The sequence below is a fragment of the Aegilops tauschii genome, chromosome 1, assembly GCF_002575655.3.
Source record: "Aegilops tauschii subsp. strangulata cultivar AL8/78 chromosome 1, Aet v6.0, whole genome shotgun sequence".
NCBI classification, from domain to species: Eukaryota; Viridiplantae; Streptophyta; class Magnoliopsida; order Poales; family Poaceae; genus Aegilops; species Aegilops tauschii.
In genome coordinates, this window is record NC_053035.3 from 288,169,784 (window position 1) to 288,195,227 (window position 25,444).

Genomic DNA, 25,444 nt, shown 5'->3' on the forward strand with positions numbered 1-25,444 from the left:
AAAAGCTAGGTGTTATTCTAATACTGATTTTTATGAAAGCTCAACTTGGTGGCCATCCTTTGTAGATTTTGCGGGCAATAATGTAGGGGGAGGAGGTCCTCTCACGCGTCCTAATCCGTCGTATCGGTGATGAAACAAATACAAATATGGCAACAAAACCGGATACCGCATGATCTATGCGACCCATTGCATGCTTAGCTCACCACCGGCCACAAAAAGTGGTGAAATGATTGATGAAAGCTCAGCCCGGTAACGAAAGGACGTGGTTTTTGGGCTTGGAGCTTGGAGCTATGAGAAAAAAGGAGAGTTTACAGTGCGCTCGGCGTTTGGCTCTTGTATGAGTGTCCTGAAAATGCAGAGACCGGGGGTGATCCTCCTTCTCTAAAAAAAGAGCGTCCTGGAAAATAAATTCAAGTGTCAACCAGTGGTATGTGTGAGCGGCCTGAAAAAAAAATTCTGCAACCCAACATTGTTACATAGAAAATTGAAATCATCACCAATGTTGAGTGCGGCGCTGGTGTTCAGGCATGTCCACCTGGTTGATCTCACTTCTTGGGGTCGGAGCTTTGTAAACTTGCGAGCCTGAGATTCTGTAATAAAAGTTATACCAAAATAGAATAACTCGCGTTCAAGTTTCTCTTCTCGTGTGGAATGAGCAGGTGCTCCTTGTGCAATGCCTGAAAAAAAATCTGCAACCCAACATCGTTGCATAGAAAATTGAAATCATCACCAATGTTGAGTGCGGCGCTGGTGTTCAGGCATGTCCACCTGGTTGATCTCGCTTCTTGGGGTCGGAGCTTTGTAAACTTGCGAGCCTGAGATTCTGTAATGAAAGTTATACCAAAATAGAATAACTCGCGTTCAAGTTTCTCTTCTCGTGTGGAATGAGCAGGTGCTCCTTGTGCAATGGCTACGACGGAGTGGTACGTCTATAGGTGGTCGTACCATGAGCCGTCTTCTCTTCTGGACCCGGGACCATGCCCTTTCTTCTAAGGACCTGGGACATTAGTCCAACATAGAAACAGAGCATATAACAAGAAGATATTTACCAAGTCATGATACCACATATAATTCATATCGACAACCGAGTTGGCAAGAACTCACAATCCGAGCGCTTCGGATATGGCTCGTAATGCATCCGTCAATGACACATAATTAATTATCCATTTCCAACAGGCAAAATTTAAAAAAAAAAAACACTTGACATAGGTCTAAGAGCTTGGCTCGTTCATGCGACAAGACATGCGGGTGAGGCGGCCAGCGGTGGAGGAGCACGCATGTACCACTCCTCTACTCATACTCCAATAGAATGTAGAAGGGAGTATCAACCGGAGTAAATTGCCATGTAAAACGGATGAATATCTGTTAAAAGAGATAATTCCTGTCAAAAATGCCGAAATAAGAGGTAAAAACTGGAATTTACTCTCCATTTAACTCTTGGTGAACTATTACTTCATGTTAAATCATGGTGATCAATCAAAGTACATGCTTCACAACATTATGAATAAATGTCAGGCGCCTTGGAGGTGTTGTGAGCTTGTCAACATTTTTTTAGGAACCTTAGTTTCTACAGAGGGACGATATCAACTTGTTAATGAGACTCTAAACATTTCAGTTTGTGCCAAAGACAACTTGGTAGTATCAATATCCACTGAAGCTACGCCCCTTACCCACTGTTGCAACTGTAAAATTAAAATTGAAAGGAAAATCTATTGGTGTGTACCCTAGATAATTTGATGCAGTGAGCAACACTCTCACCTCCTCGCCTAACGCACTAGTATATATTTTCCCTCGGCAGTAACAACTAATGCAGTGAAGCAAACAATGTTCTCGTTTCCTTGATCTCAGGTTCCCATCTCCATTCACCAAAGTTTGACATCTTTGAGCGTGAGAAAGAAGAAAAGATGAAACTGCTATCCTGGTACGACCTATAGGGGATGAGATGCATTCGGGAAAATAATTCAACTTCCACAAGAACATAGTAGATCGCATTGTTCTGTCTCCGGCCACAAGGTGCTTAGCCTGCACCTGTAGCGTACATGGCACTCGAGTGCAGACAGCTGCCGGTTCTGTTGCAGCCGTCGATGTGTGCAGCATCACCCACTGCTATCCCCCAGCTTTGCAGCCTTGATTTTTGATTCAACGGTTTTGAGTGCCGTCATCCTTACTTGTCTTACACACCATCGTATTGATCTATTCGCCCAAGCTTCACATCACTGAGAAATAAAAGAGCTTGTTAGAAAAATTACTCAGCATTAACATGATGTAATTCACGGAGTTTACATATTTAGGGTGTAAAATTCAGACAATGAAAATGCCATTTCACTGACTACGGCGATAGAAGGATGTCTCGAGCTACACAACTTGACAGTGTAATGTAATGCGAACAATAACTTTTTTTTTTTTGCGAGGAACAATAACTGCTGAATCATATGTAGTGCAGCTGCGAATCTTGACAATGTTGAGAAGTCATCACTTTTGTCCACAGCAGACTCTGAAATTTGAACTTGGGGCCTTTTTCTTCCTTTTTAAGCTTTTGAAGGTCTTTCATAATAATCTGCCTTACGTACATGGCATGTATATTTTTAGTGTATGAAACTCTTTGTTCACATAAATGGAGACTAGTGGAACCACAATGATTCACTTGATGACCCAAGAAGAATATCAAAAGGAAAATTAACAGAGGTCTATTTCAGCACTTGAATACTCCTGCACACCAGAAGCAGGCACCAAGTGAGACACACTGATACTGGTGAGATTGTTAACACTTTTAGAAGAACCATGAGTTGTGCTTACTCACAAAAAAAAATCCATGAGATGTGCTTGCTAAATTCTTATGAGATTGTATAAGATTTCAGTTTGTACCAACTGAGGCTTGGGGTTTGGTTAGGGATTGGCTTCAACATTATGAGATTGTATATCTATGCATGAAGCTAAATATCTTTACAAATGCCGCTACACTTTGAGGCTTGGGGTTTGGTTAGGGATTGGCTTCAACTTGTACACATCGACACTGCCGCTTGGGTCCACAAAAGATTGGTGGATCAATATGTCCGAAAGCAACGTTTAGGATAGGAGTGCGATGAGTTGGACCATTTAAAATGAAGTCTTCCGCTACGAATCCGCCCCTCCCACAATTCTCATGGAAGGGAACAAAAATGAGGCAAGACTTTAGGTCATAGTGGGTGCAAAACGTTTGGGTGAACTCATGCCGGGAGAGTGGTGGCCTTTCTTGTATTTATTGCTGACGCTTTTGTGTCGTATTGCAACCTCAACTCTCTACTTCTCCTTTAATTAATGGATGAGGCAAAGCTTATGCCTCTGTTTCGAAGAAAAAACTAAATAAATATCTTTACCATGTTTGTACTTGGATAATGAATATAGCTACCTAGCTTTCTACCCTAGATAAGTTTTGATACAACAAATAAAGCTCACCTACTTGTCTAAGTACCACCCCTGCCTTTCTCTCTACATATATCAGACTACAGTGAGTGAGTAACACAACTCAGCAAGTAAAGCAGCAGATAGCTTTGTTGTCTTTTTTTATATCTATTTTCACCCAAGTTCCACATCTTTCAAGGAGAAAGCGGCAAAGAGCGTACTAGAATTCTACACAGGAGTGTACCCTTACCTTGGGGATGAGCGACATTGGGGAAATGAATCCACCATCCTGAACCTTTTGTAGGACATCTGCGACAAGTCTGTTGAAATATACATGGATTGTCCAATCTTTCAATCATTCTAAACTTTTGGTTCTACTAGTTAGTGCTTAAAACGTAAGCCAACGGGTCCTAGATTCAAGTCTCAACTTTCATTATTTAAACAAAAAATTGCTGTGCCCTCTTCTGAATCGACAAATTCAAGAACAAAGCGCGACTTCGACACCAGCATATTGAAACGTAGAGACGCATGCTTAAAATGCTCATTTGTGAACCGCGTCAGGCTTCAGTCTGTTTGGAATATATAAGGTGGAGCACCTTCTTATCGAAAAAATAATCATTTGTGCTGGTCAATTTATCAGAGCACTTGAATTCTTGTGCTCTAATACTTATATTCCTTAGCCTATCGTTTGTGCACGGCTTCTTTCCTCTCCCGTAATCTAATTGTTGTGTATACAGATCAAGGTAGGGAAGAATGATAGTTTTCTGCTACTACTTTATAGTGAAGCATGGAGAGACTGATTACAAGTTTAACCAGCAATTTGGAAAACTTAGAAGGATGTGAAAATTAACAGAAATATGACAGAGATGGGTCATGAATGAAATCCTCATTTAGCACTTCAGCTCTTGTTAACGTTCATGTGGATATGTACTTGAAGCGGAGAAATTCCCTCCATCCGAAAGTAAGTGTCACAAATTTAGCACAAAGTTAGTACAGAGTTGTACTAAATTAACGACACTTATTTTAGGACGGAGGGAGTATTCAAGAGCATGGAATTAACAAAGGAGCACTTTATCCTCCTTTCTTTTACTGCCAACTCCTAACCAATTACAGTAGACAATTTTACAGTTGTCTGGAATAAATACCAAGACCTCAACGCTGATGAACTTACTGATTTCTCACAGAGGTCGTAAAAATTCCAGATTTATGTCACTACTAATTATTGTGCTTGGATAAATGGACACAGAATTGTAACTCCTGCGTAGCCTCTCCTCTCTATCCTCTATCAGATGAAATGTTACATGCCTTACCATCTGCAGTTCTGAACTGACATCACGAGTTGACGTGCTTGTCCAGAAATGCATTTGCCAGATTGCTGAAGCTGCTGTTGACGGCTCCAGCTGCAGAATAGTCTCTTATGATCCTATGTACATCCGGTTTCAATATCTCGTTCTTTGTCGACGGGTTGCATAAGTAGTACAAGGCTCCAAGTGCATAATTCACCTGCACGCAACCAATCAAATGGAAATGTTGGTATATGTTAGAAGTTGTTAGACAAACATGTGTGGTAAAGTGCAGAAAACCCCTTATACAATGGGGATGTACAGAAAAGGGACTATACACATCTAACACCCCCCTCAAACTCATGGTGGATCAACAACACTGAGTTTGGAGAGAAGAAAACCGTGCTACACTCGAGTCTGTGCCTTCGTGAAGAAGTCCGCCAACTATAACTCAGAGGGCACATAGTGAAGAGCGAGAGTCTGATCCTGCACAGCAGCACGCACAAAGTGGGCATCCACACCGATGTGCTTGGTGAGCTCATGCTTCACCGGGTCACGCGCAATACTGATAGCACCGGTATTGTCTGACAGTAAGGGAGTCGAGGTAGTAGCAGACACACCAAAATCCTCAAGTAACCAAATCACCTCAGCCGTCAACATAGCCATGGCTCGCAACTCAGCCTCTGTACTCGAGCGAGAAACTGCAGTCTGTTTCTTTGTCTTCCAGGCAATAAGAAAGCCGCCAAGAAAGACACAGTAAGCAGACATCGAGCGTCGATCAGAGGGATCACTAGCCCAGGTAGCATCAGAGTAGGCCTGGAGCTCAAGAGAGCTAGAGCGGGGAAAGAAAAGGCACTGAGAGATCATGCCATGAAGATATCGTAGAACATGGAGGAGATGACTATAGTGGACAGAGGTGGGAGCTGAAACAAACTGACTCAGGATGTGAACAGGATAGGAGATGTCAGGACGCGTAACGGCAAGATAGACAAGGCTGCCAACAAGGTGACGATAGCGAGTGGGATTAGGAAGAGGGTCACCATCAGAGGCACGAAGCTGAACGTTGAGCTCCATAGGAGTCACAACTGTGCGCTCATCACCTAGAGCAGCGCGAGCAAGAAGATCTTGAATATATTTTTCTTGGGAGATGTAGAAGCCATCAGAGGTCGAGGAGATCTCAATCCCAAGAAAATAGCGAAGTGGACCAAGATCAGTCATCAGGAACTGGTCGCGAAGGCGAGCCTTAACAAAGGCAATGTAGTCAGAGTCGTCACCAGTGATGATCATGTCATCAACATACAGAAGGAGAAGAGTCCAACCACGAGGAGACGTGTGAACAAACAACGCGGGATCATGATCACTGGGCAAGAAACCAGCGGCAGTCACCACAGAGGCGAAGCGCTCAAACCAGGCGCGAGGGGCCTGTTTAAGACCATAGAGGGAGCGGCGAAGTCTACAGACCATACCATCAGGAGCATAGTACCCCGCTGGTGGCTGCATATAAACCTCCTCACGCAACTCGCCATTGAGAAAGGCGTTCTGGACATCAAGTTGAGAGATAGACCAATGACGAACAGAAGCCACAGCAAGGAGAGTGCGGACAGTAGTCATGTGGGCCATAGGAGCGAATGTCTCATCATAATCGCGTCCCTGCTCCTGCTGAAAACCACGGGCCACAAGACGAGCTTTGTAGCGCTCAAGAGAACCATCGAAGCGAGTCTTAATCTTGTAGACCCACTTGCAGGTGATGGGACAAACACCGGAAGGGAGGGAAACCAGATCCCATGTGACAGAGCGCTCAAGGGCATCAAGCTCTTCGACCATCGCAAGCTGCCATTCAGGCTGAGTCATGGCAGTCCGATAGGAAGTGGGCTCAGCAATAACAGAGAGACCGTACTGATCAGGAGAATAGCGATCAAGCGGGGGGCGAGGACGAGCACGGAGGTTATGAACCGGGGGAGGATGAAGGGAGGTGCACCAGAGGTGGAAGGTGCGTCAGGGGAAGCATCCTCAGTACGAGGGCGGCGAGTATAGTGGAGAGGAAACGGTGAGAGAGGGCGACGGACTGGAGATGATGGTGGAGAGGTGGAGGAGGAGGATGGGGAAGATGGTGTCGGTGGTGAATGAGACTGAATGAGAGGTGCAGGAGGAAGAGGTGAAACATGAGGCACATAGCAGGGTGTCTCGGGAAGGAGAAGAAAAGAAATACCGTCCGCAGAGAAGCTCGAGGAAGAAGGACGTGGGTAGTAAGAGGCGAGACTCGTCAAAGGTCACATCACGCGAGATGCGCAAGCGACGACCAAAAGGATCCCAACAGCGATAGCCCTTGTGCTCATCACTGTAGCCACGGAAAACACACTCAACCGACCGAGCAATCAGTTTGGTGCGTTCTCGCGGGGCAAGGACATAGCACACACATACAAACATACGAAGAGCTGAGTAGTCAGGAGAACGACCAGTGAGACACTCCATAGGAATACCACCCTGCAGGGCAGTCGATGGCTGAATGTTGATGAGGTAGGTGGATGCAGAAACAGCCTTAGCCCAAAAATGGGGTGGAAGGGAAGCGGCAATCATCAGCACACGAGCCGTCTCAAGCAAATGACGATGCTTACGTTCCGCAACGCCATTTTGAGCATGAGCACCAGGACAAGAGAACTGGGCAAGAGTACCCTGTTCCGCGAGAAAACCACGCAACAATTGGGAGATATACTCGCCAGCGGAGTCAGCACGAAAAGTACGAATAGGAGTGGAAAACTGGGTGTGAACCATGGCAGCAAATCGTTTGTATATAGAGAGAACCTCGCTACGAGATTTCATGAAGTAGAGCCAAGTGTAGCGAGAGAAATCATCAATAAACAAAACATAGTAGCGATGACCACCTTTCGAATCAAAGGGAGCCGAACCCCAGATATCAGAATGAACTAAGTCAAAAGGACGCTGAGATACCGACTCACTGGTAGGATAAGGTAACTGGGTCTGTTTGCCAAGTCTACAACAATTACAATGTAAAGAAACATCTACAGATACAGACCCCAAGAGGCCCTGACGCACTAAGGATGAAAAGCGAGAGCCACAGATGTGACCAAGGCGATGATGCCACTGTTGGAAGGACGCAGACGAGGAGGCAGTAAGGGCATGAGAGCTGGCAGAAGTGGTGGCAGCGGAAGGAACACAAAGCCAGTCAACCTCCCAAAGGCCCTCTGACTCACGGCGCCGGGGGCCAGCACCAACCAAAACCTTGGTGCGACGATCCTGAATGGAGCAAGAGTCGGTGTCAAGAATGACACAACAACCAGAATCAGTAAGTTGGGCAGCGAAAAAAAGATTCATGGTAAGGCGAGGAACATGTGAAACACTAGGAACAGAAAAGGACGAAGTGGAAAGAATACCACGACTGGCAACAGGAAGAGATGTGCCATCGGCAATAAGAACATTAATAGGAGAATTAAGAGGGCGAAGAGAAGACAATGCTGAAGAATCAGAAGACATATGAAAGGAAGCTCCAAGAGAAGACAACGCTGAACAATCAGAGGACATATGAAAGGAAGCTCTAGAGTCCAGAACCCACGAGATATACCTGACGGTGTAGATGCCGGCGATGATGAAGTGGTGAAAGCAGTCACAGCAGTAGCAGAGCCCGTCGATGAAGAACCAGAGGAAGCCAGAAGGCGCTTGAGCCGCACAATGTCTTGGTCAGTGAGTGACGGAGTCGATGACGACACAGGAGTCCCACTGGAATAGGAGCGCCTCTGGTTTCGCTGCTTCTGACGACAGTCAGACTCTGGGTGACCCGGCCTGGAGCAGTAGTCACAGAAAGTGTCACGGCGCGACCGACCCTTCTCAACATAAGGAGGGCGACCCACCCCCCTGAAGGTGTGGGCAGTAACGGTGGAGCACTGGGACGAGCAGATGACACAGGAGCTCAGGCAGCCAACACAGAAGGAACCGCAAGCAACCCAGTTGAACGAAGGCGGGTCTCCTCAGCACGAAGCTCAGCAAGTACCTCCGAGATAGGAACACGACCACGAGCAAGCAAGTGAGCACGTCGAGGCTCAAACTCGGAGCGGAGGCGAGATAAGAACTCATGGACACGCTGAAACTCCAAGTCGGACCGTATAGTCTGACAGCAGCGGCAAGATCCACAAACAACAGTCCGAAGAGAGTCAAGCTGGCGCCAGATGGCAGAACTCTGTGTGTAGAACTCATCAACAGATGATTCACCCTGCTGAAGAGCATGCTCCTGACGCACCACAGATAAGTAAAGAGCATCACCAGAGGGCTGATAGCGCTGACAGAGATAAGACCACATCGCTGCAACAGTGCCTAGGCCCATGAACTCCGAAGCAAACTGAGGGAGGACACTCGCAGTAAGAACGGCAGCAGCTCGAGCATCATCATTGCACCACTGAGTGTAAGCAGATAGATCATCGCGGTAGACGGAAAGAGCATCTGAATAAGCTGATACCTGCTGATCATAAGCATCAAGCGCCTTGGCTGCATCCCGATCAGCCTGAGAAGCATCAGCAGCAAGAATTGGCGGTACCGGCGGGGTAGGTGCAACGGGAGCAACAAGGCTTGGCGGACAGGGGACCTCGCCAGATAGAACACCCCACAGCAGAAGACCGCGCATATGGGTACGCATGAAACCCGCAAACTCAGCATAGTTGGTACCATCGAAGATCACCGAGCACCGAGGAACAGCGACATAGCCTGAAGAAGACATGAGGAGCCCTTTTTTTAAGTCAACGGATCCAGAAACTGGATCGGGATCGGGCAGGAGACTCACGCGCTCGAAGCAGGGGCCCTGATTCTGGATCGGACAGGGGGCACGCTCGCTCGAGCGGAAGCAGCCAAGCCGGGGATGGGCCTGGGGCGGCGGCGCCTGGACGAGACAGAGGCAGCGGTGGCGGCCGAACGAGAGCGGGGAACCGGAGCGGCGCGGCCCACTCAAGCGAGGAACTGGAGCGACGCGGCCGCCGGACGGGAGCGGCGCGACTTTCGCGTTGGCAGAGGAGGCCGGCAGGGGCAGGTGCGGCCGCACTGGCAGAGGAGGCCGGAGAGGAGGCCGGCAGGGGCAGGTGCGGCCGCAGCGGCCTGAATAGCAGCAGGCGGCGGCGGATTGTGTGGCAGCAGGCGAGAGCGGCCGGAAAAATCGGCCGGAATCGAGCGGGAGTAGCCGGAGACGAGGTAGGCTAGGAAGGGGGAGCACGGGGTTGCATCGTGCGGGAGAGCGAGGCAAACCTAGCATCTGATACCATGTTAGATAATGAGCAACTAGTATTCACTGAGGGCCAAAGGCCATTACATATACATGTGTGGTAAAATGCAGAAAACCCCTTATACAATGGGGATGTACAGAAAAGGGACAATACACATCTAACAGAAGTGAGAACATAGTGACATAAAGATTGATATGTATACAATGAATTTAATGGATGGAATAGAGAGACAAGCGACTGAGGGTGCCCTGGCTAAATATCCACAATTCACATGTCTCCTCTCCTTTAGCCTACTTCCCGAAGTAACCTTTGTTTTAGACATCACCCAAAGTAGCCTAATCGATCAAGAGGAAATTTACATGCATAGGAAGGAAACAATCAGAAAAAAATATTCTTCAAAACAAAGAAAACCTATACTGTTATGATTGCAGTTCATAGGTTCAGAAACACTCACTGTATATGTTGAAGTGAGAACATAGTGACATAAATATTGATATGTATGCAATGAATTTAATGGATGGAATATAGAGACAAGCGACTGAGGGTGCCCTGGCTAAATATCCACAATTCACATGTCTCCTCTCCTTTAGCCCTACTTCCCGAAGTAACCTTTGTTTTAGACATCACCCAAAGTAGCCTAATCGATCAAGAGGAAATTTACATGCATAGGAAGGAAACAATCAGAAAAAAATATTCTTCAAAACAAAGAAAACCTATACTGTTATGATTGCAGTTCATAGGTTCAGAAACACTCACTGTATATGTTGAAGTGAGAACATAGTGACATAAAGATTGATATGTATGCAATGAATTTAATGGATGGAATAGAGAGACAAGCGACTGAGGGTGCCCTGGCTAAATATCCACAATTCACATGTCTCCTCTCCTTTAGCCCTACTTCCCGAAGTAACCTTTGTTTTAGACATCACCCAAAGTAGCCTAATCGATCAAGAGGAAATTTACATGCATAGGAAGGAAACAATCAGAAAAAAATATTCTTCAAAACAAAGAAAACCTATACTGTTATGATTGCAGTTCATAGGTTCAGAAACACTCACTGTATATGTTGAAGTGAGAACATAGTGACATAAAGATTGATATGTATGCAATGAATTTAATGGATGGAATAGAGAGACAAGCGACTGAGGGTGCCCTGGCTAAATATCCACAATTCACATGTCTCCTCTCCTTTAGCCCTACTTCCCGAAGTAACCTTTGTTTTAGACATCACCCAAAGTAGCCTAATCGATCAAGAGGAAATTTACATGCATAGGAAGGAAACAATCAGAAAAAAATATTCTTCAAAACAAAGAAAACCTATACTGTTATGATTGCAGTTCATAGGTTCAGAAACACTCACTGTATTCTTAACTGGGCTAGATAAGCATTGTACAACCAATGGGATTCCACCACATTGAGTAATAACAGAAGCATTTGCTGGATCTGCACGATAAATACAAAATAAGATGACCGCGTCGAAAAAATATGTTTGATAAGTTGAATAAGTTCCTTGCATGCTTCACAATAATAAAAAATTCCGCAGAATTCAAGGCATTAGATTGCTCACCAACACATGAATTACATATTCCACCAACGCCGAACTCAACAAGTCTTTCATTTGGTTCCGTAATGCAGTCCAAGAACAACTCGAGAATATTCAGCTGAGAGAACAGAACATATATACCGTCTCATTGAATAGGAAAGTACCAGAACAGTGCTGACAAAAAAATGCAGCAATTGACCGAAACAAAAGGCATGTGGAATCATCAACCTGGCGCATAAAGGCGTAGTTATAAGGGTCATATGCGAAATTTGACAAGTTTGCAACAATTCTCTCCTTGTACCCTGAAACAAAAATAAATAAATTGATGAATTTGGTGAGCACATAATATGATACAGTAAATAACACTGAAGCTGTGGTGTTTCACCGACAAAGTGGAGCTATCTTCATACCATATGATAATTCCCAAACCTTTGATGTGCTGTCTAGTCGACAGCGTCACTAGAGCCTATGCATCAACCTTACAACCCCTTTTGTTTTGCTTAGAATGTGTCGTTTGGAACTTCACTACTTCATTAAGTTGTTTGTTTTGGCCCCAATACAGTGGTCTTTACTGAGTGGCGACGAAATTCAGTTTCGCAGCACAATCTGCTGACAACGATTTCTACGATAATTCCAACTGAACTCAGCTTCTGATTTCAGTTCCACCTAAACCAATACACCGAATTCTAGTAGAAAAAGGCAGAAATTTGACCCTGGTGCAAGCCTAAGAAAGAAGAACGAATCAGCCAACATATTTTTACCTTCATCCGTGGAGTCCTGGAACTGGGTCACAAGATCCTGAGGAAATTCGTGATTACGAGTACGTTAACCAGTTATAACAATCGCGGGAGGAATTAGCAGACCCCGGGCGATCCCCGACTGAGAAGACGGGGAGGAGGCGAACCTGAAGGTACTGGTCTCTCGGAGTGCCGCCGCGGCCAGTGCGCTCGACCTGTCGCTGCGCGTTCGTGAACATCTCCTCTCCGCAGTCCCTTTCCTCCCTCCAGCTGCCTCCGGCGTGCGCGGTCGCTCGCCGTCGCCGGCGACGATTCCTCGCTCTTTTATTTTAGCGTAGACGATTCCTCACGTCAGTCAGCAGTGCGCAATGTGCTGCTGCTTGCAGATGCAGCGGGGGCCGAGACAGAGGAGGGGCGGGAGGGACAGAGGAGGTGGACCGGCAGGAGGCAGCGGAGCAAGGTGCCGCGGCGAGCTGGAGAGCGGGGAGGGGAGGGGAAGCGGCAACTGGAGGGCCCGGTGAGGGGGTGGTGCGGCACGTCGCGGGGAGGGACGGGAAAGGGCGGCGCCTCTCGGAACGAGATCGTCTAGCTAGCGTAGCTATTTCTCCGTCAGAGGGACGTCGGACGCCGCTGGCCGTGCATCACGTATCGGACGGCGACCATTTTATTTTTTAGCACAAGGCGACGGTGACCTCGTTCACTCCAGTGGCCACGAAGACCAGCAGCCCATACGGCCCATCATCTATCGCTCTCGCTGGGTTCGCTCCGCCGGCAGCGAATACGCGAAATCACTAATAATTAAATTAAGGAGTACCTGTGAGTTTTTCCTTTTTTCGTAAATCCGTTTATTTAAAACGGTTTATCTCTTAAACCGTGCGTCCAAATCTCGAACCGTTTTCACCATTGGATTCCTCGTGTCGAGATCTTCAAAACTAGATTTCATGTTGATAGGTTTTGTGATGTAGGGCGGAACCCTAGGTGGCCGATCTTTCACGAAAGGAGCGGGTCCCGACGAAGAACGTGATGAACACAAGGGGAAACACGAGGGGAACACGAGAGAAATCACTCAACCGATAAGAATAGATCACACATGCGCTAGATCGATGAACACAAAGGTAAGATACAAGATCCAAATCCAACAAAGGACGATACAAAGGTAACCGGTTCTTCTCCGTAAGGAGGTCTTGATGGGGGCCACCCAAGAGGGGGTCTTGAATCCAAGGTGATCTTCTCCGAAGAGGGGCCGCAGTCTCTCTCGAGGAGGAGATCCGATATGGATGAGCAAAGCTCTATCTCTAAATGAACTAATCCTTTGCTAACCCTAGAAAGAGGAAGGGGATGGAGTATATATAGTCTAGGGGGGCGAAGAGGTACATGGGCTTCGGCCCTTTACTGTGCACAGACAGGCGGAGCCGGATGTCCGGGCGTCGGGCCGGATGTCCGGGGCTTCAGGAGGGGCCGGATGTCCTGGCTGGCGGTGCAAAACTTCTGTAGTCTCTGGATAGGCGGGGTCGGATGTCCTGCGAAGGGGCCGGATTTCCGGGCTTTCGGGAGGAGCCGGATGTCCGGGGCATGGGGCCGGATGTCCGGGCCTTGTAGCACTTCTGCGGCTGGGTTGCTGCTGTTGTTGGTATCTTCAGGGGCCGGATGTCCGGGGCCTGGAAGGTGAACTTGCCCGTTTCCGTTGGTTCTCTTCATCCATGGACTTGGCGGCTTGTCCGTCTTCACGTGCATCTTCGTGAGGGTCCTCTTGACACCTGATCATGCATAGCATATCGGACTTAGGTAGTAGCCATGTCTCGAGTGGATCATATGTGATATCACTAAGGAAGGAAGTCACCTCGTTCTCGAGAGCTCTAGCTCATGCTCGTGTCATGGGTCCTCTTGGCTCTTGATGAGACGATGGTAGGTCCATGGGGATGATCGTAGGATGCTCCGCATCATCTCCCCTCCCTTGGGAAAGATCCGACCTCGGATCGAAATCCTCATCACCATGGTACGGGGAGAGATCTTTGATGTTGAAGATGTCGCTCACGGAGTACTTGTCGCGTGGGATGTCGATCTTGTATGCGTTGTTGTTGTAGCGTGCAAGCACCTTGAAGGGTCCATCGGCTCGGGGTAGTAGCTTGGACTTGCGTTCATTGGGGAAGCGATCCTTGCGAAGGTGTAGCCACACAAGATCTCCAACATTGAACATCATGGGATGCTTGTTGACGTTGAGCTTGGTCGCGAGTCGTTGTACTTGGCGCTCGATGGTGTTCCTTGTATCTTCATGCATCTTCTTGAGGAAGTTGACTCGGGCACTCGCGTCCATGTTTGTGCGCTCTTGTAGCGGTAGAGGTAGAATGTCCAATGGTGACAATGGGTTGAAGCCATAGATGACCTCGAAGGGGGACTTGCCGGTAGTCGAATGTCTTGCACGGTTGTAGGCGTACTCGGCGATAGGTAGGAACTCCTCCCACTTCTTGATGTTCTTCTTTATCAACACGTGTAGTAGAGTGGAGAGCGTGCGGTTCGTCACCTCCGTTTGGCCGTCGGTTTGTGGATAGTATGCCGAGAGAACAAAAGCTTGATTCCGAGCTTGGCGCACAAGGTCTTTCAAAAGTAACTCAAGAACTTGACGTCGTGGTCCGAGACAATCGTCTTTGTCACTCCATGAAGTCGCAAGATTTCCCTACAAAACAAATTTGCAACATGTGAAGCATCGTCTCTCTTGTTGCAAGGAATGAAATGAGCCATTTTGGAGAATCGGTCCACAACAACAAAAACGGAATCCTTGCCATTTCTGGTTCTAGGCAAACCAAGCACATAGTCCATGCTAATATCTTCCCATGGTTTATATGGAATTGGAAGTGGCATATAGAGGCCATGAGAGTGGGCTTTAGACTTAGCTTTGCGACATGTAGAGCATCGGTTGGTGAAGCGATTGACGACGCGAAACATCTTGGGCCAAAAGTAGTTCTTGGAGAGCGTAGCAAATGTCTTGTCGCGTCCAAAGTGTCCCATGAGTCCGCCTCCATGAGATTCCTGCAAAAGCAACAAGCGAAGAGAGGACTCGGGAATGCAAAGTTTGTTAGCTCTCATAAGATATCCATCTTTGATGTAGTATCGATCCCAAGAAGTATGCGTCAAACACTTGGCATAAGGAATAGAAAATGCAGACAGGCGGAGCCGGATGTCCGGGCGTCGGGCCGGATGTCCGGGGCTTCAGGAGGGGCCGGATGTCCGGGCTGGCGGTGCAAAACTTCTGTAGTCTCTGGATAGGCGGGGTCGGATGTCCGGCGAAGGGGCCGGATTTCCGGGCTTTCGGGAGGAGCTGGATGTCCGGGCCCTATAGCACTTCTGCGGCTGGGCTGCTGCTGTTGTTGGTATCTTCAGGGGCCGGATGTCCGGGGCCTGGAAGGTGAACTTGCCCGTTTCCGTTGGTTCTCTTCATCCATGGACTTGGCGGCTTGTCCGTCTTCACGTGCATCTTCATGAGGGTCCTCTTGACACCTGATCATGCATAGCATATCGGACTTAGGTAGTAGCCATGTCTCGAGTGGATCATATGTGATATCACTAAGGAAGGAAGTCACCTCGTTCTCGAGAGCTCTAGCTCGTGCTCGTGTCATGGGTCCTCTTGGCTCTTGATGAGACGATGGTAGGTCCATGGGGATGATCGTAGGATGCTCCGCATCATTTTGACGAACTTTTTTTTTTCACGAAAAAAAGGACGAAAAAACCCGGGCGAAAAACCCAAACCGGGAGCACGGTTTTTTTCCCTTTCCGAAAGAGGCACGCCCGTGCCTCTCGCGAAATCACAATCGTGCCTCTCGTGGAAGCAAAACCGTGACTTTCGTGGAAGCAAAAAAAAAAAGAAACGCGTTTTTCCCGTTTCCGAGAGGCACGGCCGTGACTCTCTCGAAAGCACAACCGTGCCTCTCGCGAAAGCAAAACCGTGACTCTCGCGAAAAAAAACAGAAAACGCGTATTTTTTCCCTTTCCTATAGGCACGGCCGTGACTTTCGCGAAAGCACAACCGTGCCTCTGCGGAAGCAAAACCGTGACTCTCACGAAAGAAAAAAAACAGAAAACACGTTTTGTTTTTCCCTTGCCGAGAGGCACGGCCGTGACTCTCGCGAAAGCACAACCGTGCCTCTCGCGGAAGCAAAACCGTGACTCTCGCGAAAGAAAAAAAACAGAAAACACGTTTTTTCTTCGTTTCCGAAAGGCACGACCGTGACTGTCGCTAAAGCACAACCGTGCCTCTCGCGGAAGAAAAACCGTGACTTTCGCGAAAGGAAAAAAAAAGAAAACGCGTTTTGTTCGCGCAAAAAAAATGAAAATATTTTTTGGTCGAAAAGCTAAGAAAGACCGTGGGAAACCAAAACGTCGAACAAAACCAAAAAAAACCGTTTAAAAAGCCGAAAACGCGTGCGAAAAAATAAAAAAAAACGAAGGGAGCGTCCAGAGCGCGACACGTGGCGAATGGCTGAGAGCGCGCCAAGTGGCGCTGATCGTTGCGAGGCTCCCGAAAGAGCGCTCGTTAACTAGTTACTCCCGCGAATACGGAAATAGCGCGGCCATAGTTTTTTTCTTTTTCGGGTGGCGGCCATAGTTCAATTCACTGGCCTCCTCTAAAAAAAGTTCAATTCAGTCCCAGGACGGGCTCATATGCATTCGATGAACAGTAAAAAGCATAGCAGAAAAAACAAGGTCTTCTAAAAAAGCAGAAAAATAAAAAAAAATCTGATTTCCTTTTTGTCTTCTTTGCCACGAGCTCCTCAAATGTCCCAGCTTCATCAGATTTTTGCACGGACATCACATACAGCAACATCTTGCACTTTTTTTTTGTTTTTTTCATGATTTTACCGTTCATCCCCTAAGCCTGGGTGCAAATTAGCAACGTTCAACAGCGCGGCTCCTATTTGTCGTGTAGGTCGTTGTATAGCGACCTAGCGCGTACAAACCCCCCCCCCCCCCCCCCCCCCGGCCCGCGGTAATGATTCTTCTGAAATTATGAACCCCTCACTCGCGCATATGGGCCGACCCATTTTCTTTTTTGTTTCCACTGGTTTTGAGAGGGTTCTAGAACCTTCTTTGAACCGGGTTTTTTCTCTTTCTTTTTATTTTTTTGCCTGGGTTTTCGTTTTCGTTTTCTTTTCTTTTTCTTCTCATGTTTTCCTTTTTTTCATGTTTGTTTTTTCTTTTCTAGACTGGGCGCGAGGTCGCTGATCCAGTTTTACCAGGACTGCCAAGACCTAGGTGGACGATGCAAGGAAGAAACATAGCTTTCCTTGAGGGCACTGGCAACAATGTCTCGATGCATTTGGTCTCATCCCTAAAAATAACACAAAGTTCTTCTTGTGCAATATATTTACCTATCCTGTATAAATTCATTGCTGTGATTTAGTAGTACAAGGTAATTTTATAAGATGTGACACTATTTTTCATATTCAAGTCTGAGATAGCTCACTACGTGTGCCAGGGGGTGATAAAAATGTGACATCTTCTGTCAGTGATACTAGATCCTACTCTTGCCGTTCCGAATTATTTGTCGCAAAAATGAATATTTAGATGTTTAGATTCATTTCTGCGACAAGTTATGAATTACTTATCGTACGTCCATTTCTACGACAAATAATTCGGGGCGGAGGGAGTATTTAGCTAGTTTATTTGTCAGAACTATCACTATTTAGCTACTCCTAGTTGTTAGTAAAAAAATATCTCCCTAAACTGAGCACCCACCACCCAGTGTAATAAATTCCCTCCAAAAAAAACTTCAAAAATATCATGAGGGTATGACCCGCCAAGACCAGCACGCGGGCGCGCAGCGCCATGGGATTGGGTGTCGAGTCGGTTGGCCAATGTTCATGCATGATGAGCGTCCATGTCGTTCCGTCCCGGCGTCGCATTCGCCTCGCCGTAAAGCTCACGGCTCCGTCCCTACCAACAGCGACACCGACGCCCGACGCCGACGACCCACCACCCTCCGCCTCGCCTCGCCCCACTCCGCCCCGTGCCCGTACCCATGCGCGCGCGCGTGAGCCACACCTAAAAGCCCATCGACCCCATCCAACCCATGGTCGCCGCGGCGGATGCATACGCTGGCCATGGCCATGCGCCGCCTCCTCAGCGCCCTCGACGTCCGCGCCTCTCACTCGCCGAGGCCTCCGCCGCCGCCGCCTTCACCGGCCCAGCAGGGGACGTCCTTCCCCATGCTGCTCCCGGTCTTCCTCCTCTTCGTCCTCCTCCTCTGCTTCCTCTCCATCTTCCTCCTCCGCGACCTCCTCCGCTTCTTCTCCCTCTGGCTCCGCCGCCGCCGCCGCCTCCAGTCCAGCGACGCGGACGCCGCCACGGGCGAAGAAGGCGAGCCCGCGCCCGCGCCGCGCAAGCCGGCGGGCCTGGATCCCGCCGTCATCGCCTCGTTCCCCACGGTGCGGTTCGAGGCCGACGCCGCCGGCTCCCCGGCGCCGGCGGAGTGCGCGGTCTGCCTGTCCGAGTTCGCGCCCGGCGACGCCGTCCGATCGCTCACCGTCTGCCGCCACGCCTTCCACGCCGCGTGCATCGACTCGTGGCTCGGCGCGCACACCACGTGCCCGGTCTGCCGCACCGACCTGGACGCGCCGCCCAACGAGGAGATCGCCGTCGCGGAAGAACGCGGAGACCGTGGCCGGGCTGCAGCGGCGGTCCACGAGTTCACTGGACACCGGATAACGTCGTCACCTCCGGCAAGTGGCCAGCGGTAACCAACGGTCGCCGGCCACGCAACACTGAGTGGCGATCCGGTGTGTCGCGTTCTCCAAATTTTGTTGAATCCTTTTTAGAGTACTACGTAGTTGGTAGGAATTGGTAGCTTAGGTTTATTCATGCATGGGACGTGTGTATATACCGAAATATTTCCAAATAAATGTAAGCGTGGATATTTTTCACTTACCACTGTGATTACATTGTTCATTGCAACTATTTAGAAGATGAACAGGGGGGCCGGCTGTGCATGCGAGGCGAACCTGTTCTGTGAAGGGGAAAAAACTCCTCTGGCCCCCGAGTCGTCTCCCCCACCTCTCCTCTCCCTCGTCGCCACCGGAGGTGGCCGCCGGCTCGCCGGTGAAGGTGGCGGCGAGGATCTGGCCACCCCGTTCTTCCTCGGGGGGCTTTGGATTCGTGGCGGCGGCCTCGCCTGGTGGATCGACGCCGGGTCTGCGGTGACCGGTGCTCGTTGGTGCTGGCCGTTCTTCCTCGGCCGCGGGGGCGGCGAGGCGGCGGTAGGTGGCGGCTGTGGTGCCGGCGTCTCGGCGGCGCCCGATCCAGATCTGAAGGCCTCCGTCTACTTCAACCAGGGCTGCCTCGAATGGTCCTACTTTGGGCGGCCTTTGTCGCCGGAGTTGTACCTCTTTGGCTGCTGGAGGTGGGAGGTGGCTCCGGAGAAATCCGAGGCCAGCAGTGCTGGCCACGACGGCGGCGACGCCCGAGGGCGCCGTACCCTTCTTGTAGGCTCCGTCCAGGTTGCCTCCTTCCCCTCCTCCTTCCACCCAGCTCGTATGCCGGGCGAAAGCCCAAATCCTTGCCGGATCGAGCGACAGCGGCGCTCCGGGCGTCGTCACCCTCTTGGGGGTGTCGTTCGTGGTGAGCTTGGGGTGGATGTGATGCTTTGGTTGCTTGGCGGCGGTTGGTGGCGTGGTCGGAGTTCGTCTGGTGGCGGTGCGTTGGCGCTCTGCCGCCTATGTGCTCTGCCTCGGAGTCCTTCTTCCACGGTGCTTGGTCTTCAGCAGCCCTGCCGGACTCGGCGGAGCGGTGCTTCATCTCACACATTGATGGCGGCGGTTATCGGCGGCATGGTGCTGTGGAGGCTCGGCGTCCGATGCGCGGGATGGACTCGCGCAGGAAGAGGTAGCTGTCTGGCGTCATGGTGACGTCGATGGCTGAGTGGCCAGACAAGGTAGATGCCTCAATATGATCTGAAGACGGACCTGTGGAAGATGGCGGCGACGACACACGAGTGCGTCTGACTGGGTTGTGCCCCAGACCCGGTATGTGGCTCGGTTGGGGCTTCCGGCTTTTGATGTTAGGCTTAGGTGAGTGGTCTGAGTGGCCCAGCTAGCACCCCTTCATCGTATGGATAGGAGTAGCGGCATATGTTGCCAAGATGGTGGATTCAGGCATATTGTTGTAATACTTTGTAAGGTCCTCGAGAATAATCAATAAAGTGGCCGTATGCATCTCCCAGATGCAGAGGCCGGGGGTCATCCTCCTTTTCTAAAAAAAAAAGATGAACAGGGGACTGAACGGCTGCTGGACCTGGGTAAACACTAAGCAAGTCTGTTCTAAACCAAGGACATGGGCAATTTTACACTATGAAAGATGCTAATGAGATTCCTTCAGCATTATGCATAACAGCACAAGTAATATGGCACTTTTGCACACGGGGAAACTTGGGTTCCTGATATTATCAACGGTTTGCTAAAGCACATCTAGATGTGCCCTAAGTATTGCACATCTAAGTCTAGTATCAATGCATTACACCAGTACCAGGCAAGGAATACCTTTCGAGAAAGGGGAAAACATTGTTAATATACAGTCATACGATATTATTCCCAGATCACACAAATTATTATATATTAAGCTGATTTTTGTGCAAACCGGAATATCACAATTCACACGTATACAGAGTTGTATGCATAATCACAATTCACACATATACACGCAAACGGGGCGGATAAAAAAGGTATGTTTTCCTTTTTAACATGCAAAGCAACGGCGAGGTGCTTTGATTCAGACTTCAGGGGCACACCACTGCTTATTTATCAACACTACTACAATACTTGCTCGCGCCAGGGGATTTGTTGATCGAGAGAGTGATTCCACCCTCTTCATGAAGGAACACCGCCTCTGCTTGAGTTCTTCGTTATTAAAGATCTGTAGAAGCTCATGAACCTCACAGTGAATTCTGCAATTGCAAAGTATAGTCAGTTTACACCACAGTTCACACTTGAATGAACTTTTTTGTTTTTGCTTGTACCTTCAATCTTTATGAAGCATTGGATGGCTTCCCCTTGGTCAGGGCCTTCAACAGCGAAACCTTCTATATTGATAGCTCTTTTGTCAGAAATTGTGTCCTGAGATTTGTATTCTTTGCACTGCTGGTTCTGAAACAAGCAAGCAAGCAATATATATTAGCACACAGTACAAAGTAGATTAGTTCACAAATGGAAAATCAATTATCAGTTAATATGCGGGCAGTCCAGCTTAATACAAGGAAATGCTTGCAGTCAGGCTCACTTGGTTCAACTCCAGTGCCAGTTCATCGATGCTATTCTGAAAATCTTCATCCCTGTCCCTTTTCAGTTCATTAACCAAGTGCTGCATCGCAAAGCAAAAGGGAACATCACAAACAGTAATGAGCTCTGACAAAAATGAACCTCGGCCAGACTCTTGGAATCGCAAAGAACACAGAAACATAAGGCAGAGAAGAGCTTACACAGAAAATGAAATAAGGTGACACATTATGTTCAATCATTTTTCTGATCTTCCGTCGAATGAGATACAGCCTGTGTAAAGGTGATATCAGCAAAATTTCTGTTTTTATTCTGAAGTTCAAAAAAGAAACTCGCGCGCTACTGAATTGCAAACCATCATAGTGAAAGGGATAGCTTACTGCTTTGGACTTGGCTCCTCCATGATTTTTTTGGCAACATCATAAATTTCCTCCTCCCATCCAGTCAAAATGGGTTGGTCTTTCGTGAATGGATAGCTGTGTTGGTTAAGGGAATTGTTTATGAATATGGAAAGCCCTATGATTCAGTACCCATGGCGGTAATTATAACAATGCAAACTGACAGTTATAAGCAAGCATGCTGATGTGGATGAAACTTGTGTGGCATGATGGCTACAACAGAAACAACACACCTTGATGGATCAGTCCTTCTACTCAAAATGAATATTGTACCACTGGCACATTGCAGTTTCAAAATGAACTGCTATTATGGCATTTCTACAATCTGAATATGAAATGAATGAGGAAATCATTCCATGTGCTTACTTTGCTTTCCATGTAGCTTCAAAAGAGCGTATTGCCTGTCGGAGATTATTACTCGCGCTAGCTGCAATTCTACTGGCAAGTCCACGAGGCAAATCTATGCCTTCTTGTGTAGCAATGAACTCTAGAACCTTGATTATCTAAGAGAAATTCTGTATTCATCAAACTGTCCAGCACTGGAGAGAAGATAAATCATTCATACAGACCTAGTATGTACCTCATCAAATGAAGGTGGTTTAAGTCGGACAACCTTGCATAGATGTTCAACGGCATCAAGGTTTGAAGAACTGGAGCAGCTGAAAATAATTTTGTTGCAACCTGCATACCTCCCCAAAAACCAACCGACATAATGCTGAAGATCAGACGAAAGCCTATCAGCATCATGGACCACAATCACTGCATATATGAACCACTGACGCTTTAATATGTCATTTCACATCAACGAAGAATAGGCAGCTGTTCAAAATCCTGTGTTGATTAACAACAGTACCGCCAAAAGGAGAGGCAGAGATGTGTTAGAATGTACCTTTGCAGTTAGCATGATCGCAAATCAAGTCCGGTGGTGGGATTGACTCATTCAACAAAGTAGTTATGACATACTTCTCATAGCCATGTAAATCAGCCAAGTTTACCTCCACGTGATGATCTGAAATCTTCACTTTAACATCAATGTGTTTGGCGATTTCTCCCTACATCAAACAGTTGACCAGAAAGACGGTACAGAATAAATTACATTTTATAAATTACTTAAGAATATTATCCTCTTCACGATAATAAGGTTACTGGTGAAACAGGAAATGCGCCATTACAAGTTGCAATTCATACCTTCAGCTCGATTCTCTTTGTGAGTTCCTCTATCTGTGAAATGGCAATACAAATAAGGTATCATGAGTTTCCGAGTACTGAGGTTTAACTCGGGATAAAAAGTACTCCGTAGTAATTTGTTCACAGGATGGCTACAGTGACCTTGAGATTATCAGGACCAAAAGCATCTCTTAAAAGGGCCAGCACCATGCTTCTCTTCCCGACCGCCTGTGCCCCTTCAAATATGAAATGGTTGCATTGGCGTTCAGTCACCTGGATGCAGCAGTTATCACAAAATTCAGTCTCAAATCCCAATTCAGCATGTCATCACAGTGTGTCTATCATCAGTTCATCACCCCATTCGAGTGCTTGGCTACAGTTTTACAGTGACAAAGGAATTCAAAACAATGGTAATTGTTCTGGTATACCTAAAAAAAATCTGGAAAACAAAGCAATGGTAATTTCGTGTAAGATTAAAGTGGGAGGGTGCGTGGCAACCATCCGGTGGAGCTCATCGGCGACGGTCTTGTTGCAGATGAATTCTCCGAGCACACTGGGCCGGTACCTGTCCGCCCACACGTACTGATCCTCCGCCGCCGCTGTTGATTCCACTGACAGCTGCGGAGAGTCCACCTGCGGCGACTTCGGCTTGCGCGAAACCCTCACCCAGATGTTTGCTCCTCTCCCGACGGTGGTGGCGGTATCGCTTCTCCAGTTGCTCGCAAGGCTGGCAACCACTTCAGTAGCCGCCACGGCACTGGCTTGGGACACCGGCGGCGTCGGCTCTCGTCCGACGGCGGCGGCGTCCTCTCTCTCCCTCAAAGGCCTCCTGGCGGCGACTCTCTCCGCGTCTGCCTGGTCTAGGCGAGCCGGCACCTGGGTTGACGTGGGCGGCGTCGACGCCGACGACGGCCGAGGCCGCGGGGGCGTCGACACTGACGACCGCCGAGGCAGCGGGGGCGTCCGGGTGGGGGTGGCGGCGGTGCTCTTAGGGACGCAGGCGGCGCCGAATCGGTGGAGCACGCGGTTGATGAGATTGGAGCGCGGCTGCGGCGGCCTGCCGCAGCCCGGGAGGAGGTGCACGGCGCGGCGCCTGGCCTCCCGGCGGCGGTCGTCGGCGAAGGCCGCGGAGAGGGTGCGGCCAGTCGGGGAAGCGGGCCAGGCGGTCGGGGATGCGGGTGCCGGGGTCTCGATCGCCATTGTAGTTCTGACGGGGACAGACGGGGACGCGGCGATGTGGGTGCATTGGCGTGAGGTGATGGGAGGAAGCAGGTGAAGGGAATCGGGAGGCGCCGGCGCGACCTGGCCGAGGAAGGGGAAGCTGGCGGGGAATTCAAGGTGCAGCATTATGCCGCGGCGGAAGGATCATTCCGTTTGATTAAGCTAGAGCTTTGTTGGTTAAATATTCCCGGTGTCACCTGTCCATCCATCATGGTCGCAGTCGTGGGCTTGGCCGGCCGGCCGCCGTGGGTTGGCTATGGCTAACCGACGGCGACGCTAGACTGAACAACCAGAGAGAAAATTGAACAGCTCTTTTCTGGCGCTGGAAATGGTTTGGTGGGCTGAATGGTGTTGCGGTTTGGGTGTGGTGGCAGTTGGGAGAATGGCTGGTGGCTACTCCCTCTTATCTAAAATAAGCGTCAAAGTTTTGATTCAGGGTTGTCTTTATTAAACTAACAAGAGATTACAATCTGACTGAATGGTTCTAGTCAGAAATTTAGGAATTACATCAAAGCATGTAAAAAAAAATGCTAAGAGCTTCATTAGCACAACGGTGCGCCGCCCAGTTTGCTTCACAACGAATCCAAATAAGCCTCAAACCCTGGAAAGACTCGGACATCTGCTTGATTTTCTTATCATATGTGCATCATTGACCGGAGGACACCCGAGTCATGCCACGGGTCAACTAGAGTAGAGCAATCCATCTCCACAATAACCCGCTGGTCTCTCATTCTCATAGTTGCATCAATAACGGAATATCGATGCCCTTATGCTGACTCGTATCTGCCTCAATAAAGGTACAACGGTGGCCCATAAAGACATAGCCGTAACAATCCGAGACCGACGCTTCAGTTGCCTTTTATATTTTCGTGATAGCCGCGTTAATTATTTGTTTGTTGCATTTATCATCGCGTCATCTGCATTGTGTCGGCACTCTGTTGCCGTCTTTTTTCAAAATTTGCATACGTTCATAGTTGTTGTTTCTCCTCGTTGCCTTGCATTGACCATTCTGAGACCAACCACACTTGCACGCGCCCGCGGCACACATTTTGAGACCAACCACATTTTTTCACATTATATTACCATTATCAAAAATCATGAACATATTTTTTGCAAACTGTGAAACCTTTTTAAAATGGCACGTACATGTTTTTGAATGGTAGCAAACCTTTTTATAAACTTATGTAAACATTTGTGACATTATATAAACATGTTTTTCAATACAATGCTGTAAA

The 25,444-nt window shown here is 48.4% G+C and overlaps 3 protein-coding genes across 5 annotated transcripts; 1 reads left to right on the forward strand and 2 right to left on the reverse strand.

The window, feature by feature from the left end:
• Positions 1–1,813: 1,813 nt before the first annotated feature.
• On the reverse strand, positions 1,814–12,809 carry LOC109750779 (uncharacterized). 3 transcript variants are annotated; one of them, XR_002229989.4, is made up of 8 exons: positions 12,334–12,804; positions 12,191–12,227; positions 11,658–11,731; positions 11,454–11,547; positions 11,247–11,329; positions 4,692–4,884; positions 3,632–3,701; positions 1,814–2,216 (listed from the first exon to the last, which is right to left on the reverse strand). XR_002229989.4 is itself a non-coding variant. In XM_020309732.4 (7 exons), exons 1-6 carry the CDS (start codon positions 12,403–12,405, stop codon positions 4,714–4,716), a joined length of 531 nt encoding a protein of 176 aa, XP_020165321.1. In that variant the 5' UTR covers positions 12,406–12,804; the 3' UTR covers positions 1,814–2,216; positions 4,692–4,713. The 3 variants fall into 3 exon arrangements, 2 of the variants coding, with proteins under 2 accessions (XP_020165321.1, XP_045090659.1); XM_020309732.4 differs by lacking the exon at positions 3,632–3,701; XM_045234724.2 differs by lacking the exons at positions 1,814–2,216; positions 3,632–3,701; positions 4,692–4,884 and adding an exon at positions 10,829–11,127 and having other exon boundaries at positions 12,334–12,809.
• A 5,239-nt stretch (positions 12,810–18,048) lies between these two features.
• LOC109750801 (RING-H2 finger protein ATL28) lies at positions 18,049–20,397 on the forward strand. The gene is made up of 2 exons (XM_020309748.4): positions 18,049–18,936; positions 19,120–20,397. Exon 1 carries the CDS (start codon positions 18,247–18,249, stop codon positions 18,895–18,897), a length of 651 nt encoding a protein of 216 aa, XP_020165337.3. The 5' UTR covers positions 18,049–18,246; the 3' UTR covers positions 18,898–18,936; positions 19,120–20,397.
• A 350-nt stretch (positions 20,398–20,747) lies between these two features.
• On the reverse strand, positions 20,748–24,582 carry LOC109750805 (uncharacterized). The gene is made up of 11 exons (XM_020309753.4): positions 23,487–24,582; positions 23,151–23,261; positions 23,010–23,042; positions 22,711–22,873; positions 22,402–22,580; positions 22,188–22,324; positions 21,804–21,899; positions 21,627–21,696; positions 21,428–21,508; positions 21,168–21,294; positions 20,748–21,095 (listed from the first exon to the last, which is right to left on the reverse strand). The coding sequence occupies exons 1-11, from the start codon at positions 24,333–24,335 to the stop codon at positions 21,019–21,021; spliced, it is 1,923 nt and encodes a 640-aa protein (XP_020165342.1). The 5' UTR covers positions 24,336–24,582; the 3' UTR covers positions 20,748–21,018.
• Between the last annotated feature and the right edge of the window lie 862 nt (positions 24,583–25,444).